This window comes from Mustela lutreola, chromosome 11 (assembly GCF_030435805.1).
Source record: "Mustela lutreola isolate mMusLut2 chromosome 11, mMusLut2.pri, whole genome shotgun sequence".
NCBI lineage: Eukaryota > Metazoa > Chordata > Mammalia > Carnivora > Mustelidae > Mustela > Mustela lutreola.
Genome location: NC_081300.1, coordinates 18,190,111 through 18,206,229, shown reverse-complemented (window position 1 = coordinate 18,206,229; position 16,119 = coordinate 18,190,111). Strand labels below are relative to the sequence as shown.

The following is a 16,119-nucleotide window of genomic DNA, read 5'->3' as shown; positions in this document are numbered from 1 at the left end:
CAACAGATGAATGGATAAAGAAGATGTGGTATGCATATATCCAATTGAATCACTACGCAGCCATCGAAATGAAATCTTGCCATTTGCAATTATGTGGATGGAAATAGAGGATATTATGCTGAGTGAAATAAGTCAATCAGAGAAAGACAATTATCATATGATCTCCCTAATATGAGGAAGTTGAGAGGCAATGTGGGGGGTTAAGGAGATAGGAAAGGAATAAATGAGACAAAATGGGATTGGGAGGGAGACAAACCATAAGAGACTCTTAATCTCATAGAACAAACTGAGGGTTGCCAGGGGGAAGAGGGTAGGGAGAGCGTGGTAGGGTTATGGGCATTGGGGAAGGTATGTGCTATGGTGACTGCTGTGAAGTGTGTAAACCTGGCAATTCACAGACCTGTACCCTTGGGGCTAATAATACATTATATGTTAATAAAAAATAAAAAATGATTGTTTACCCATTTTAAAAGTTGTGCTTTATTATTGTAAGAGTTTCTCATCTATTCTGGATATAATACTTTATAGATATATAATTGACAGTATTTTCTCTGAGTCTGTGTGTTGTCTTTACTTTCTTGATTCTGTTTTAAATGTTAAAGTTTGTAATATTGATGAAATCCAATTAAGAAAGATTATAAAATTGGGGCGCCTGGGTGGCTCAGTGGTTGAGCCTCTGCCTTCGGCTCAGGTCATGATCCCAGGGTGCTGGGATCGAGCCCCGCATCGGGCGCTCTGCTCGGCGGAGAGCCTGCTTCCTCCTCTCTCTCTGCCTGCCTCTCTGCCTCCTTGTGATCTCTCTCTCTGTCCAATAATAAATAAAATCTTTAAAAAAAAAAAAAGATTATAAAATTACTTGTACATTTTGTATCATATCTAAGAAATCATTGCCTACCCCAAGATCATGAAGGTACATCTCTCTGTTTTCTTCTGCAAGTTCTTATGTTTTGGCTCTTACATTTAGTACTGTGAATCCATTTTGTGTTGATTTTTTGTGTAGTGAAAGGTGGAAGCCTTAGTTCACTCTTTTGCAGGTGGAAACCAGGCACCTCAGTGCCATTTGTTGAAAAGACCGTTATTTCCTGAAAGAGTAATCTCGAAATTTTTTTATTATCATATGTCTTGTGTATTGATGTTTTTTAACTTATGTTTTGGTTTTCAGGTTGCTTATCAAGTATCCCACAAATGAAAAAGATTTCCACGTCTTATGAGGAAAGACGGAAGCAAGCTACTGCTATTGTTCTACTAGGCGTAATAGGAGCTGAATTTGGTGCTGAAATTGAACCTCCTAAATTGTTGACCAGACCTCGAAGCTCTAGTCAAATTCCTGAGGGATTTGGCTTGACTAGTGGTGGATCCAACTACTCACTTGCCAGACATACTTGTAAGTTACAAAATTCCTAATGCTGATAATTAGTTTCAATACAAATTTTTTAATAACAAAACCTCAGAAAATTCATATTCTGGGTTTTAGCTTCAACAGAATGTTGACATGAAGTCAGGAAGCAGTATAATCTGTTTGGTACATCACCCTTTGGTTGTAGTTACTTAGACTTCTTTTTAAAGTTTAAAACGTGATTTTCCTGGAGATACTTTTCTTAAAAAACACATTTCTGAATCTTTGTGTTCACATATTTTGGTCAAGATTTTAACCTAAACGGGGCGCTCCTGGGTGGCTCAGTGGCTTAAGCCCCCGCCTTTGGCTCAGGTCTTGATCTCAGGATCCTGGGATCAGCCCATCAGCTCTCTGCTTAGCAGGGAGCCTGCTTCCCCTTCTCTCTCTGCTACCTCTCTGCCTACTTGTGATCTCTGTCAGTCAAATAAATAAATAAAATCTAAGGAAAAAAAAAGATTTTAACCCAAACACAGTTTCTAAAATAATTTCTATAAAACTATGCGGTAGGTCCTGAATGTGGTTAGAAAAGTCAGGAGCAGGGGTGGTTTAGTTACAATTGGAGTTCAAAGTGCTTGTGTGGTACCACTACCTTGTATTCTGTAGTTGGTATGTTAGTAACAGGTTAAGGGTATTTTATAACATCTTTTGGTACTTCAGTGTCGGAACTTCTTTAGGTAAGGTCAGAATATTCCTACCATATTATAAAGTAATTCCAACAAATTGTGTTATTATGGAACCAAATGTAGTCCCACTGAATGTATCACAAGGTATTCTTTATAGAACAAATGGTAGTGTGCTTTGGGATTTGGGGCCTTTTATCAAGGGAAAAAGATATATATGTTACTTTGCTACTTATAACAGCAGAAAACTTCACTTTATTGGCTCATTGTCACATACTTTTGCTTTGAAGTCATGGAGCCATATTACCTTTTATTATTAAAACCCTTGTACAGATTTAGCTGCCTTTCCCCGCCCCTGCTCCTCTTTTTTTACTCTTAATACCACAAACATGTATTAGTGGTTGGTATTCTCCTGATCCGTATTTGACATTTGAGAATCAGAGAGTAGTAATGACAGAGCCACCACCAACAGGAATCAATAACTGATTCTTTGAGTATGATTTTACTTACTTAATCTTCATAATGACCATATAAAGTAGGCAGCTTGGTTATCTCTATTTGACACATAAGGCTAACTGGGTGCAGAGAGGTGTGGTGACCCTGGCTGTGATGGTACCTTCTGGAAATGGCAGTTTTTTGTTTCAGCACAGTCTGTTGGTTCCAGAGCTGGAGCTTTGACCGTTCCACACACTGCTACTGGTTAATGGCTCCTTCTTGAGAAGGGCTTACTGCCTGTGCTATTATTGCATACTTTAAGAAGAGTTTTCTATCCCCTCATTTGACCTTTAAAAGAGAAATGAAAACTTCTTCCAAGTAGCTCAGTCAAAATGTAGTCAAATCTCAACTTGAACTCAAGCTTCTTCGGACCTGAAAGTCCATGACTTTGCATTTTCCACATGTGTACATCTGCTCTCCTTCGAAGCAGGCCTGCCCTCTGCGCACCACCCCCACCTCTGGCATCTTTATCTTTACTCAGGTTTTGCAGGTTCCTGCTTTTCATGCATGAAACCCTACTCAAATCTCACCCACTCTACAAAAGGCTCACCACTCTATGTCAATGTAGACCCCAGAGATTTAGGGGTGTAGCTTCTTATGCGGAGTCCTAACATTAGAATACTAGAGGTTAATGGAACTTTGGCCTGTTTTTAGTCTGGTAACTTTCAGACTTTTTTTTTTTTTTTTTTCTTACCATCTCTCTAATGGAGATCAAGAAAAGTCTGATACCTCACAAGTTTTTATGTTAACAGCTAAAACTTTCCAAGAGTAAGTTTAAACCTTTGCAAAAGATGTAATTTGGAGGGTAAATATTGACTGTTAAAAATAAAATACTGTTCTGATAAATATATTCGATAGAATATTTACCATAACTACTTGATATCCATCATCCATTAAAAATACATTCTGATGTTCATGAATTTTCTTTTAACTGCAATAATTTTACTTGCAAATTATATCTACTGTAACTAGAAAAAGAGGAAATGGGTTAGGAGAAAAACAGGAATCAAAAAAGCTGTGGCAGCATGGAAATAGAAATTTTTCAAAGAAGCCTTGGGAATTGATGAGAAAATAGTAGGGTATCAGTGTTCTGCTCTTTGGGTTTGTTAGGAAACAGGGAGCTGAACTACACACAAAGAGATCCCAAAGCCTGTTTCTGACAGGAGAGAAACTGGGATTTGCTGCATGAAGAGACTTTTGCATGATGCCACCTTAGCTCTCCCAAGCAGGATAAATAAAATTTACCCAAACATTGAAAATATTTAAATGTTTTAGAGCCAATTTTGTTCCTTGAACATTTTGGATAAAGGGCTAGATGTGGGAAGGGCAGAAGCTAATGCTTCTTATTAAATAATATTTATGATTATTTTATTGAAATAGAAGATTTCTGTAAGGTTTCCAGTCAGTGAGAAATGGTAGATAAAAATGAATGAGGGAGGGGCGCCTGGGTGGCTCAGTGGGTTAAAGCCTCTGCCTTCGGCTCAGGTCATGATCCCGGGGTCCTGGGATCGAGCCCCGCATCGGGCTCTCTGCTCAGCAGGGAGCCTGCTTCCTCCTCTCTCTCTCTACCTGCTTCTCTGCCTACTTGTGATCTCTATCTGTCAAATAAATAAATAAAATATTTAAAAAAAAAAAAAAAAAAAAGAATGAGGGACACCTGGGTGGCTCAGTCAGTTGGGTGTCAGACTCTTGATTTATTTTAGCTCATGTCATTATCTTGGGGTCCTGGGATAGAGCCCTTCATCAGGCTCTGTGCTTGGCAAGGAGTCTGCTTGAGGGTTTACTCACTCCCTCTCCCCACCCCCACGCATGTGCATGCTCTTTCTCAAATAAATAAATAAATCTTTGAAAAAGATTTAAAAAAGTAAAATAATAAAAATTAAAATGAATGATATGGGGCCCCTGGGTGGCTCAGTCAGTTAAGCGCCTGACTCTTGTTCTTAGCTCAGGTTTTGATCTCAGGGTTATGAGTTCAAGCCCTGTGTCATGGAGCCTACTTGAAAAATTTTTTAAAGAAATTAAAAACAAATGATACAGTACCTGTTAGAACCAGTTTAAAATGTGTAAAATGTCCTCGATATTTTCCTCATTTATTGTGGTTGCCCTATTTTATTTTAATAATTAAAACATTTATCAGTTTAAATCAGTTTAAATTCAGTCAGGTGTCTGAATGTACTTGTGCCTTTCTTGGACTCTTTTTGATCAGTTAACCTGCTACGATGTTAACCTGTTAGAAGTTGCTATATGTATTGCTGTGTTGTTTATGTGGCATTTAGAATGCACTGCAACCATTAAATATTTAGTCTCTTTGGCATCCTATTGAATGAGATAATTATTATTATCCTCATTTTGAGATAAGACCATTAAGATACAATATTTGATGAAAGTTAATTGCTAATGTAGCTAGAGGTATAGATAGTGAATTCTAACCTTCCTTGTAAAGCCGTTCTGTTCTGTGAATACTTATAATGTAGCCAATTCCTTGTTATCCACCTTGGTAGGAGGGAAGAGTGACAATGATGCCTAATTCAAAAGTCATGCTTAGTTTTATAATGCATTTCATGCTTCTGTTCGAGTACTTATGAATCTCTTGTGGCAGTGTACACTTTACATAAAAAGTCAAAATCACACATTGAAGACAAAACTGAAGGAAGGACTCTGGAAATTTAAAAAGCCTGGTCTAGGCTACTCTATCTGTGTACCCTTGGTCTGAGTTGCAGTTTCCTCTTGTGTAAAATAAAAGACAGAACTGTTCTGTCTTCAAAGCCCTTTTTAAAACGTCCAGCTAGTGTCTGCCTCTGAAGTGAAACAGAGAGCGTCCCAGTCTGAAGGGAAACAGAGAGCGTCCCAGGAAATTCACCTGCATGACCTTCTCAGTTTCCTCTTCTTGTAGGCATGGACACTCTCTTATTTCAACTCAACTTCTGTAGAGATCACTCTTCATTTTTATTTTGATCCACAAATGAGACACTGTTAGGATATTTTGGGGTACATTTATAAAATTGCCTGTAGGTCATTTGCTTCTTTCGTTTTTCTTTTTTTTTTTTTTTTTAGATTTGTTTATTTTAGAAAGACAGCACAAGTGGGAGGGGTAAAGAGAGAGGGAGAGAGTCTCAAGCAGACTCCAACTTGAGTGCAGAATCCGACGTGGGGCTCCATCTCATGATCCTGAGATCGTGACCTGAGCCGAAATCAAGAGTTGGATGCTTTAACCAACTCCACCCCCCGGGCACCCCTGTTCATTCTTTCACTTGGTCTCTTCTTCCTCATTTTATAATTGTGGAATTAGGCTGCCACATCTGTAGTAGATCCCATTGTGATCTCTCATTAACGTTTTGACTTTGGACAAGTAGCATAAGTCATTTCCCTAGACAGTGGATTCTGAGATTTGTGTGCAGGAGTATTCTTGAGCTCAGTACTTTTAGGGAGTGAAAGAAGCAGGACTGGGCAGAGGGAAACATTGAATAGCATTTCCTTTGCTTAGAAAGCTTCAGCTTATCCCAGGAGACTCTGAAACGGGGATGGCCCTTCACAGTTGTTGTCCTTGAATTGGGGCAAAGGGTTTAGCCTTCATATCCCTGTATTATTCATATTCCTGGTTCATTCAGCCTGGAGAATGTTGTTCATTCACCCTGCTGCCCTGGATAGGGGGTGTGACCTTGGATGAGACAGCCCTCCTCATCCTAGCACAAATCCTACAGAGACACTCAGCTGAAACTTGTCAGTCACTGACACCCCACGAGCTTGGGAACAGAGTGAGTACTTCAGTTGTGGAGGGGCGGAAATGGACGGACTTGAACACCTATTTTGCAACTTTAAACCAGAGCATTTTCACCATTTCACATAGTTGTCTTATGTTATAAGCAAGTAAGAGATTTATTTCCTAAATTTTAAGGTAAGAAAGTTATGCCAAATCTCAAATGTTTCAAGATTAGGACAAAGTCACTGAATTGCAATTAATAACAAAACTAGTGGTATTTGCCCGTAATGAATAAAAGTAGCAACAATGATGTGGGAGGCATTAATGCCATTTACGAGGATAAAGAATGACAAAAATGGTTATTTTCACTGCTCACAAACAAGACACCAGACTGTGTTGGGGAGCTGCTGCATTTGTGTTTGCTTTCCCTGCTCTTGCTAGCCCAGACTCCCTGACACTGCTAATCCTGCCTTCCTGTGTTTTTTTTTTTTTTTTTTTTTTTAAGATTTTATTTATTTGACAGAGATCACAAGTAGGCAGAAAGGCAGGCAGAGAGAGAGAGAGAGGAAGGGAAGCAGGCTCCCCACCAAGCAGAGAGCCCGACACGGGGCTCGATCCTGTGACCCTGAGATCATAAACTGAGTTGAAGGCAGAGGTTTTAATCCACTGAGCCACCCAGGCGCCCCTGCCTTCCTGTGTTCTTACTCCACTGTCCACCTCATTCATTGATTCTTCTCATTGCACTGACTCAGCATTTCATGTTCTTATCTGCACTTCTCATGTGGAATTTTACCTTTGAGATAGTCCTGATTTCAGATGCCAGTTGTCTTGCCTTGCCAGCACACCTTCTGTGTTTAGAAAAGCAATTCTTTGCTCTGCCTGTGCACTAAAATCTTGTGTGGAGTGTTTTAAAATGAGCCATACCCTGGAGTTCTTATTCAAAAAGCAAGAAGTGGGGTATTTGATTTTTAAAACTACACACGTAGTTTTCATGTGTAACCAGCGTAGAGATACCCAGTAGAGTAGGGAATCCTTTAGTTATTTTAAATTGAGTGCTCCGTGGTAGTTCTGGTTATTAAACTACTTTAATGCCCAATATATATTATAATTTTCTTTATGTTTAAAATGGAAGAGATAATGGGAACTAATCTGAGTGAATAAATGACATTTCTATCACTCTCAGAGCTAATTCTTTAGGTAGTTCAGCTTTTTTATTGGAATTTCATTATCCCGGATTGCTTGGGGTTGAATCTTGACATTACCATTCAGTAGCTGTGTAGCCTTAAATGCTTGGTGGCTCAGTTTCTTTAACTAAAAAATGGGAATAATAATAGTACCTTCCTCACGGGAGTTACTGTAAGGGTTAGGTAAATGAGTGTATGCAAAGCATCTAGAAAAGTGCCTGGCATTTAAGTTTTAGCCAGATGTTGGTACATGTTAATGATACAAGAAATGTGTGTGGAAGAATAAGGAAAGGAAGCAGCTCTTTTCTGGGACATTTATAGTGTATGTGCTACTTTAAAAAATCTTCTTAGGGGGCGCCTGGGTGGCTCAGTTGTTGAGTATCTGCCTTTGGTTAGGGTCATGGTCCCCGGGTCTTGGGATTGAGCCCCACATTGGGTTCTCTGCTCAGTGGGGAGCCTGCTTCTCCCTCTCACACTCCCCCTGCTTGTGTCCCCTCTCTCACTGTGTCTCTATCTGGCAAATAAATAAAATCTTAAAAATATATATATATATATATGGTGTATATACTACTTTAAAAAATCTTCTTAGGAACCTTATGAGATAGGTATTACTATCAACATTTTCTATATGAGTGAACTGTTAACAAAAATTAGTAACTTCCTTTAAATTATCTGTCTTGTAACTGATTTGAATCCAGATGCACTTTTCCCCCTAAAGCCCAGGAAATTATTTTCTGCAGCACATGCTAATTCTGTTTGTGGTAAAGTCTGTTATTTCCTTGAGGATTTCTGTAAACATAGACTTTACTTTGGCTACATTATTATGTACATGTTTAAATAAAACACTGAGTATTTTTGTAATTATTTATTTGTAATGGGATAAGTTTCTATTACGCTTATCACTTTCCTATTTCAACCTGCAAACTAAGATGAAATGGAAATTTTCACTACTCCTTTGTTTTTCTTGTAAATAATTTATGTTGTGTAACAGCTTTATCATTTTTTAACTGAGATCTGGCACTTGCATTATAGACTGTTCAGTGATGTAATCCCATCCTTGTTGTCTAAAAATAACTTTAATTTGCTGTTGTTTTTTGGTTAATTCACTACTTTGTTTTAGATTCCTCTTCCGTAAAACAGGTGAGTGGGAAAAGGTTATTTCTAAGGCCACTTCTGTCAAAATTACCAGGCTCTATGAAATTACTACTTTATTATCATTACTCTCGAGTGCTTATTGCTGCCATGTGAACTTGACTATCTTATTTTGATTGCTCTATACCAAGTTTTCTGTCTGCTCCTATAGGCTCCAGGAGTCCACAGCCATGCCATGTGTTTGAAGCTAACCATCTTTATTTTTTATTTAAATTCAGTCAATTGGCATATAATGCATGAGTTTCAGAGATAGAGGTCAGTGATTCATCACTCTGATATGTAGAAGCTGAGCATCTCCAGAGTGTCTTTCTACCATCCTTTCTTATGGGTACGTCATATCAACTTACCAGGCTGCAGTTGTTGCTATAAAATTCTCTACACATATCCAGCTTTGTGGACATGTATTATGTTGAATTCATTTCAGTAGCTACATGTAACATCTGTGGTAGTTTGAGATCTATATCCTTACAGAGATATAGTACATAGGCATTATGACAATTTTTTCGTCTAGAATGTGATGTGACATTGGCATAAGACTCGGCCAACCATCTAATGTATATATTAATTACCTAAATTCATTTTCAATTTTATTTCGATTTTTAATTTCCTTAATTTCTTATCACTGGGCTGCCTGAGTAGTAGACTCAGTGACAAGTCTTAGAATTATATTGCTAGTGGCAACCCCTCTTTTTTCTTTTTGCATAGAACATTCTAGTTTTCAAATAACCTTGATCTGAAGTTTTCTTTTTCTTTTTTTTTAAAGAGTTTATTTATTTATTTAACAGAGAGAGAGAGAGAGAACACAAGCAAGGGGAGTGGGAGAGGGAGAAGCAGGCTACCTGCTGAGCCAGGAGCCCAATGTGGGACTCGATCCCAGGACCCTGGGATCATGACCTAAGCCAAAGGCAGACACTTGACGACTGAGCGCCCAATCTGAAGTTTTCTGATAACTCTTCAGAATGTTCTTTTTCACATTTGTATGTCTTAATACACATGTGCTACAGTGTCACTGTAATGTATTTAATTACATTTAACATATTAATATATTAATGTATTTAATTCTGTAAGTTCAAATAATTTTATATCAGAAAGGGACAATAGAGACCATCTAATCCTTCAGAAGCTGCAGAACTTGGGGTTCTTGGCTGGCTCAGTAGAGTATGTGACTGTTGATCCCGGGGTCATGAGTTTGAGCCCCAAGTTGGGCTCAGAGATTACTTAAAAAAAAAAAAAAATGGATGTGCGTGCACACACGCGCGCGCGCGCGCGCGCACAGGTGGTGGGTGTTTTGATCTCTTACAAAGCCTTTTGGTAAGGGGCACCTGAGTGGCTCAGTTGGTTAAGCATCAGATTCTTGATTTCTCCTCAGGTTTGTGAGATCAAGCCTGGGCTGGGTGTGGAACCTCCTTAAGATTCTATCTACCTTTGCCCCTACCTCCTTAAAAAATCCTTTTAGGAAGAAGTGAACAAAAACATTTAACAGTAAGAAGTGAACAGAAACATTTTGTGAACTTTTTTGTAAGTTCCCTACCATATCCTTAGAAAACACAATTTCTAGGACTCTGTTAAGTGGTGAGATGCCTAGGTCTATGCTACTGCTTTACACTTTGGCCTCTGTGATCACAAAGCAAGAGATGGTGAACTTCTTGGTGCCACCCAGGCCACTAGAGGACCTTAATGCTTGTATGAAATCAATAAATGTAAAGTTCTTTCCTTATGGTTTCCTTTATCAAATTATGTTCTGCAGAACCCTGGGGCTCTCCACCATAGCCGTGGTGTGGTGGCTTCCTGGGCTCTTAACAATACTTAAAGTACAGTAGCACTGTACTGATTGTCGTGTGATATAGAAGTTGAAGTTCAGAATCATATCTGCAAAGAGAAACTGTCAAAGACAGGGCTAGACTCTGCAAAACAAACAAACATCGAATCCTTCAGGAAATTTTACTGGCTCTACTTTCAGAATACATAAAAAATTCAGCTACTTCTTAACTACCTTTACTATTTTCACCCTGCTTGACTAACTTCATTTTTCACTCAGTTACTGTCAAGCCTTCCAGGTGCTACGCTTATCCCCTATATAGTAGCTTTTTAGCATAGTAGACGTGGTAGTAATGCTTTTATTTACTTTCTTTTTCTTTCTTTTTTTTTTTTTAAGATTTTATTTATTTGAGGGACGCCTGGGTGGCTCAGTTAGTTAAGTGGCTATTTTCGGCTCAGGTCATGATCCCAGCATCCTGGGATCGAGTCCCGCATAGGGCTCCTTGCTCCGCAGGGAGCCTGCTTCTCCCTCTGCCACTCTATCTGCCTATGCTCATTCTCTCTCTCTCTCTGACAAATAAATAAATAAAATCTTTAAAAAAAAGATTTTATTTATCAAGAACACGAGTTGGGGGTAGGGCAGATGACAGGCAGACTCCCCGCTGAGCACAGAGTCAGAGGAGGAGGACCCAGTGGGGCAGGACTGGATCCCTGAGATCATGACCTGAGAGGAAGTCAGACATTTAACAGACATTTAACAGCCACCCAGGTGACCTGGTAGTAATGCTTTTAAAACCAAAAGTAGATCTTATCCCTCAGGGGTATCCAGATGACTAATCAGCAAGACAAATACTCAAAAATCAGTAGGTTTTCTACCAGTGAACAAAACAGAAAATGTAGAAAGTAATGATTTTTTGAAAGACGCATCAAACTCATAAGACTGTAAGAACCAGGAGGGAAAAACGAATCAACCTGAGTAAGACTGCTGTTAGGCGTTAACATAGAAAGAATGTAGTTGCCAGAAAATACCCAACTTACCCAATAATTAAAGGAATTGGGGGATAAGAAAAATTTACTAGACGCACTCGTTTATTTAAAAGAATTCTTTTTTAGTGAATGGATATTCGTGTAATAAAAATGATACATAGACATTTATATTTTAAATTAAAATATTAAAAAATCTCAATAATTATGGCATCTAAAGGAAGTCCCATAGCTAAGAATAAATTTAAGAAATATGGAAGAAATTATAATATTTTACTGAGGGAAATAAAAATTTGAATATGTAGTTCTCTATGGGTAATTCCATATGGTTGAATATCTCAGTTATTCCCAAATTAATATGTAAATCTCACATAGCACAATAAAAAAATCTCAACATCATTCTTTTAATAGCTAGTCGAAATTACTCTAAAATTAACATACCAGAGATAAATGGAATATTTGATTTATTTTGTTTTATTCAATAAACACATATATATTAGTCACTATTTTAGACTTTATAAATATTAACCCTTCTAATCCTAATTTATATGCCTTTGAAATATAAAATTATAGAAAAAGTCAACCTATGAAGGACTGTAAAAATATAATAAAACAACTAGGCATTAACATAAAGAATATGCAAGACTTACAGAAAAAAATTTAATTTTATTAAAAAGCATTTTTAAAGACCTAAATAAATAGGGAGACAGACAGTTTTATGGATTGGAGTACTTAAAATAATAAGAATGGCAATTTTTTTTTTTTAAGATTTTATTTTTCAGAGAGAGAGAGAGCACAAGCAGGGGGAACAGCAGGCCAAGGGAGAAGCAGGCTCCCCACTGAGTAAGGAGCTTGCTGTGGGGCTCCATCCCAGGACCATGGGATCATAACCTGACGCTTAACCAACTGAGCCGCCCAGGTGCCCGAGGAATGGCAATTTTTATAAATTCAGTACCATTCCAACAAAATACCAACAGGGTCTTTATTGTTTTCTTTACTGAAGTTAAAGCTGATTCTCATATTTTTGAGACAAAGCAACGAGCTAATAAAAGCCAGGACATTTCTTTTTTCTTTTGTTAAGATTTACTTACTTATATGAGAGAGAGCAATCCAGAGAGCATTCCTGTGCAGAGGGGTGGGGCAAAGACAGAGGGAGAGAGAATCCCAAGTAGACTTTGTGCTGAGCTTGCAGAGCCCGCTCCAGGGTTCAACGTGAGGCTCAATCCTACAACTGGGGGATCATGACCTGAGCTGAAACCAAGAATTGGAGGCCTAATGGACTGCACCACCCAGGCACCCCAAGCCAGCACCCCTGTAAAAAAGAACAGGGTGGAGAGATTTCCTTTACCTTATATCAAAATTTATTATAAATTTATAGTAATTAATATGGCTTTATCTTGGTGCAGAACGGACCAAAAGACTTACTTATAGAACAGAATAGCACAGAAGTGTTTCTAAATTGACAGAAGAGTTTGATTTTATACAGATCTAGCATTGTAGATCAGTGAAATAAAGGATAGGAATTTTGATAACTTGTATAGTTACCACAGAAGAAAAATAAATTATTAAATAATATAATATAAAATAATAACATTATATCCCTAGTGCCCATTATAGCCAATCATCCCAAAACGAAACAAAACAAAACAGAAACAAAAATATCCCACAAAACTATGTGGATTTAAATAGTTAAATATGAATGCTAAAATCATAATACCTTAAAATCATGACACAGGAAAACATGACCTTGGAATGGGGCACGATTCTGTAAACAGGTGACAGCCTAACCAAACAATAGGAAAGATTAATAATTCAACTACATTAAAATTACGAACTTCTGTAGTAAAAAATATCTTTACAAAAGTGAAGAGTAGAGCCACAAAGAGGGAAAGGTCTTTATAGCACAGGTAACTGACAAAAGATTCTTAAACATGTTTATATTCTTAAAAAAAAAAAAAATGCAGAGAAGAAAAATGGGTAAAGAGGGAAAAGCACTTCACAGAGAGGAAGTAAGAATGCCTAGTAAACCTATGAAAAGATGCCAAGCCTTGTAATCAGGTAAATGCAAATTAAAAGCAAAATGAACTATCATTTCTTCCCTACCAAACAGAAAGCTTAGTCTGACATTATCAAATTTTGGTGACGATTTTGAGCAAATAGACTGTTTTTTATACCTACTGTGGAGTGTAAATTGGTGTAAGCTTTGGAAAACAATTTGGTCTACTCTCCTGTGAGTCTACTCTTTACTTTGTGTAGAGAAACCTTTCCACCTGTGAAAAGTAGGTGTGAAACCTTTCCGCCTGTGAAATGAGTACTCTCCTATTCTGTAGATGGCCTTTAGTTCACCTTACCAGTGTGTTTCAGATAACACAGTTCTCTTATTTCATTGAGGTACAGTTTATCAATTATTTTATAGTTCATGCTTTTTGTATGCTAAGAAATATTAGCCTACCCCAAAGTTTCAAAGATTTTTTTCCCCCTGTGTTTTTTTCTGGCAGTTTTAGCTTTTACATTTAGATGTATGCTGTAGTTTGAATTAATTTTTGAGTATGATGTGAAGTAAATATTTAAAAATGTTTTTTAAGACATATATACATAAATTCAGTTGCTCCAGCTATTGGGTCCATGGTCAAAGGAGTGAGACTGATACAGTACGAAGGTCAAGCAAAGCTTTATTTCGCGCCAAGCATCGAGAATCAAACTGACCTGCCAGGGCCGTCTCTTGCAAAGAGGCGCCCTCTCTCTGCCTTGCAGACTAGCTTTTAAGGGCAAGGGCCATGTGGTTGGGCCTGGCCATGCAGAGGTAGCCAATGAGATTGTGACACACAGAGAAAGCTACACAGTCATGCTAGGTCACACATAAGTGACCAGTTGAATCAACTGAATTACAGTTTACCTTATAGTAGATATTTGAACTAGCCTATCACCTTGGTCAGAATTGGTGCCCAAAAGGCGGGGCCCATACTCCTTGGTAGCTAGGGAGACAGTATGCGCCCCCACTGATGGGATACCTCCACCTGGCCTGACCCACCCTTGTATTTGGGCTTTGTTACCTGGGACTGGTTTCCAGGACTTGTTTTTAAGTAAGTTCCCTGAGTGGGGGAAGGGGGCAGGGACAGTTTAAGTTTTATTGTAGAAACAACAAAATCACTGTTTAACGGGATGGACTCGCTCTGGCTAATAGGCCCTTACACAGCAACATAACGGGATGGACTCGCTCTGGCTAATAGCCCCTTACACAGCAACATTTGCTGAAAGCATTTTTCTTTTTTGTCCCCATTGAGGTGCCTTTTTAGAAAGTCAGTTGATCCTAGATGTGGAGGTCTACTTCTACATTCTCTGTCCTCTTTTATTGATCCATGTTTATTTGGAACTCCCACACTGTCTTGATGGCTTTAGCTTTAGAGTATAGGTACTGAAATTAGGTAGCATAAATTCTCCAGTTGAGTTCTTCTGTTGTTAAATTCGTTTGTCTATTTGTGCTTTGATAAAAATTTTAGAATCTATTTTTGTCGGTTTGTTTAAAAAAGCAGAAAACCTACGGGAATTTTGATTGCAATTGCCTTAAATCTAGAGATGAGTTTGGGGAAAATTGACATGTTAACAATACTGTCTTCCAATATGTGAATGCAGTATATTGCACTATGTATACCTTCTTCAGTTCCTCTCAGCACTATTCTGTGGTTAATTTCAAAAGCTCTCATGGAGACGTTTAGGAATCTCAGTGGAAAAGAAAACAGAATGAGTAGAAAAAATATTTGAGGAAGTAATGGGGGAAACTTTCCCAAATTTGCCAAAGAACATAAATTTACAGATTAGTAAGTTAAACGAACCACGAACCCTAGACAGGTTAAACTTTAAGACAGTCATGCCCGGAAACATTATAATGTATGATTTGCTTCCAGTTTTTACTGTTAGAGATACCCCATTACTGTTACCACCTCTGTGGGTGTGTTTGGTTAACTTCCTAGAAGTAAATCCCCATGTGAAAATTGTATCCGTGTTCTACATCTGGATACTTCTACCATAGTGTCCTCCAATCAAGTTGTATCAATTACTCTTCTGCTGTGTTTTTATACGTCTTTAATTCTGAGGATATTATTTTTTTTGTTTGCCAAAGTGATTACTAAGAAATGATACCCATTGTTACTTTAATTTGCATTTTAAACCTTTTAGACTGATTATCTTTTTACATGTTTATCATTTTTTAGTTCATGAATTGCTTATTCTGTTGTGTATTTTTTGAACTGAGATATAATGGACATACAATATTATATTAGTTTCCAGTGTTCATCATAATGATTTGATATTTGTATATATTGCTAAGTGATAATCACAGTAAGTCTAACACATCACACACAATTATTAAATTATTTTTTCCTTGTGATGAGAACTTTTAAGATCTACTCTCTTAGCAACTTTCAAATAGGTAATACAGTTTCATTAACAACAGTCAACATGCTGTACATCATATCACCATGACTTATTTTTATAGCTCGAATCTTGAACATTTTGCCCCCCGCCACCCATTTTGGCCATCCTTCATCCTCCTCCCTCATGTTGTTTTTTGCCTAAAGTTCTTTATTTTGTACTATGAATATTACAGGTATTTTTCAGTTTTTTATTTACATTTTTTGATTCTTAGTAGCAAATATTGATGATTTTTATGTATTCAGATCTTTACCTTTATGTTGAACCAAAAAATAAGGTACATAAATATGTACATTTTCACTCAATTTAGAGCTAAATAATATGTATTCAAGAGTCTAGGATAACAGTGACCAAGGTAATAAAAGTGATTTTCCCAGTTACAAGTTAGGAAAAATACTA

General features: G+C 37.6%; 1 protein-coding gene across 4 annotated transcripts in view; it reads left to right on the top strand.

Moving 5' to 3' along the window:
- Positions 1–16,119, top strand: part of WDR7 (WD repeat domain 7) — a 363,545-nt gene that overhangs the window by 213,034 nt on the left and 134,392 nt on the right. For all 4 annotated transcript variants that reach the window (XM_059140623.1, XM_059140622.1, XM_059140626.1 and 1 more), the window contains one exon: positions 1,163–1,384. In XM_059140623.1, the coding sequence (XP_058996606.1) occupies positions 1,163–1,384 (222 nt within the window). The remainder of the gene's footprint in view (positions 1–1,162; positions 1,385–16,119) is intronic.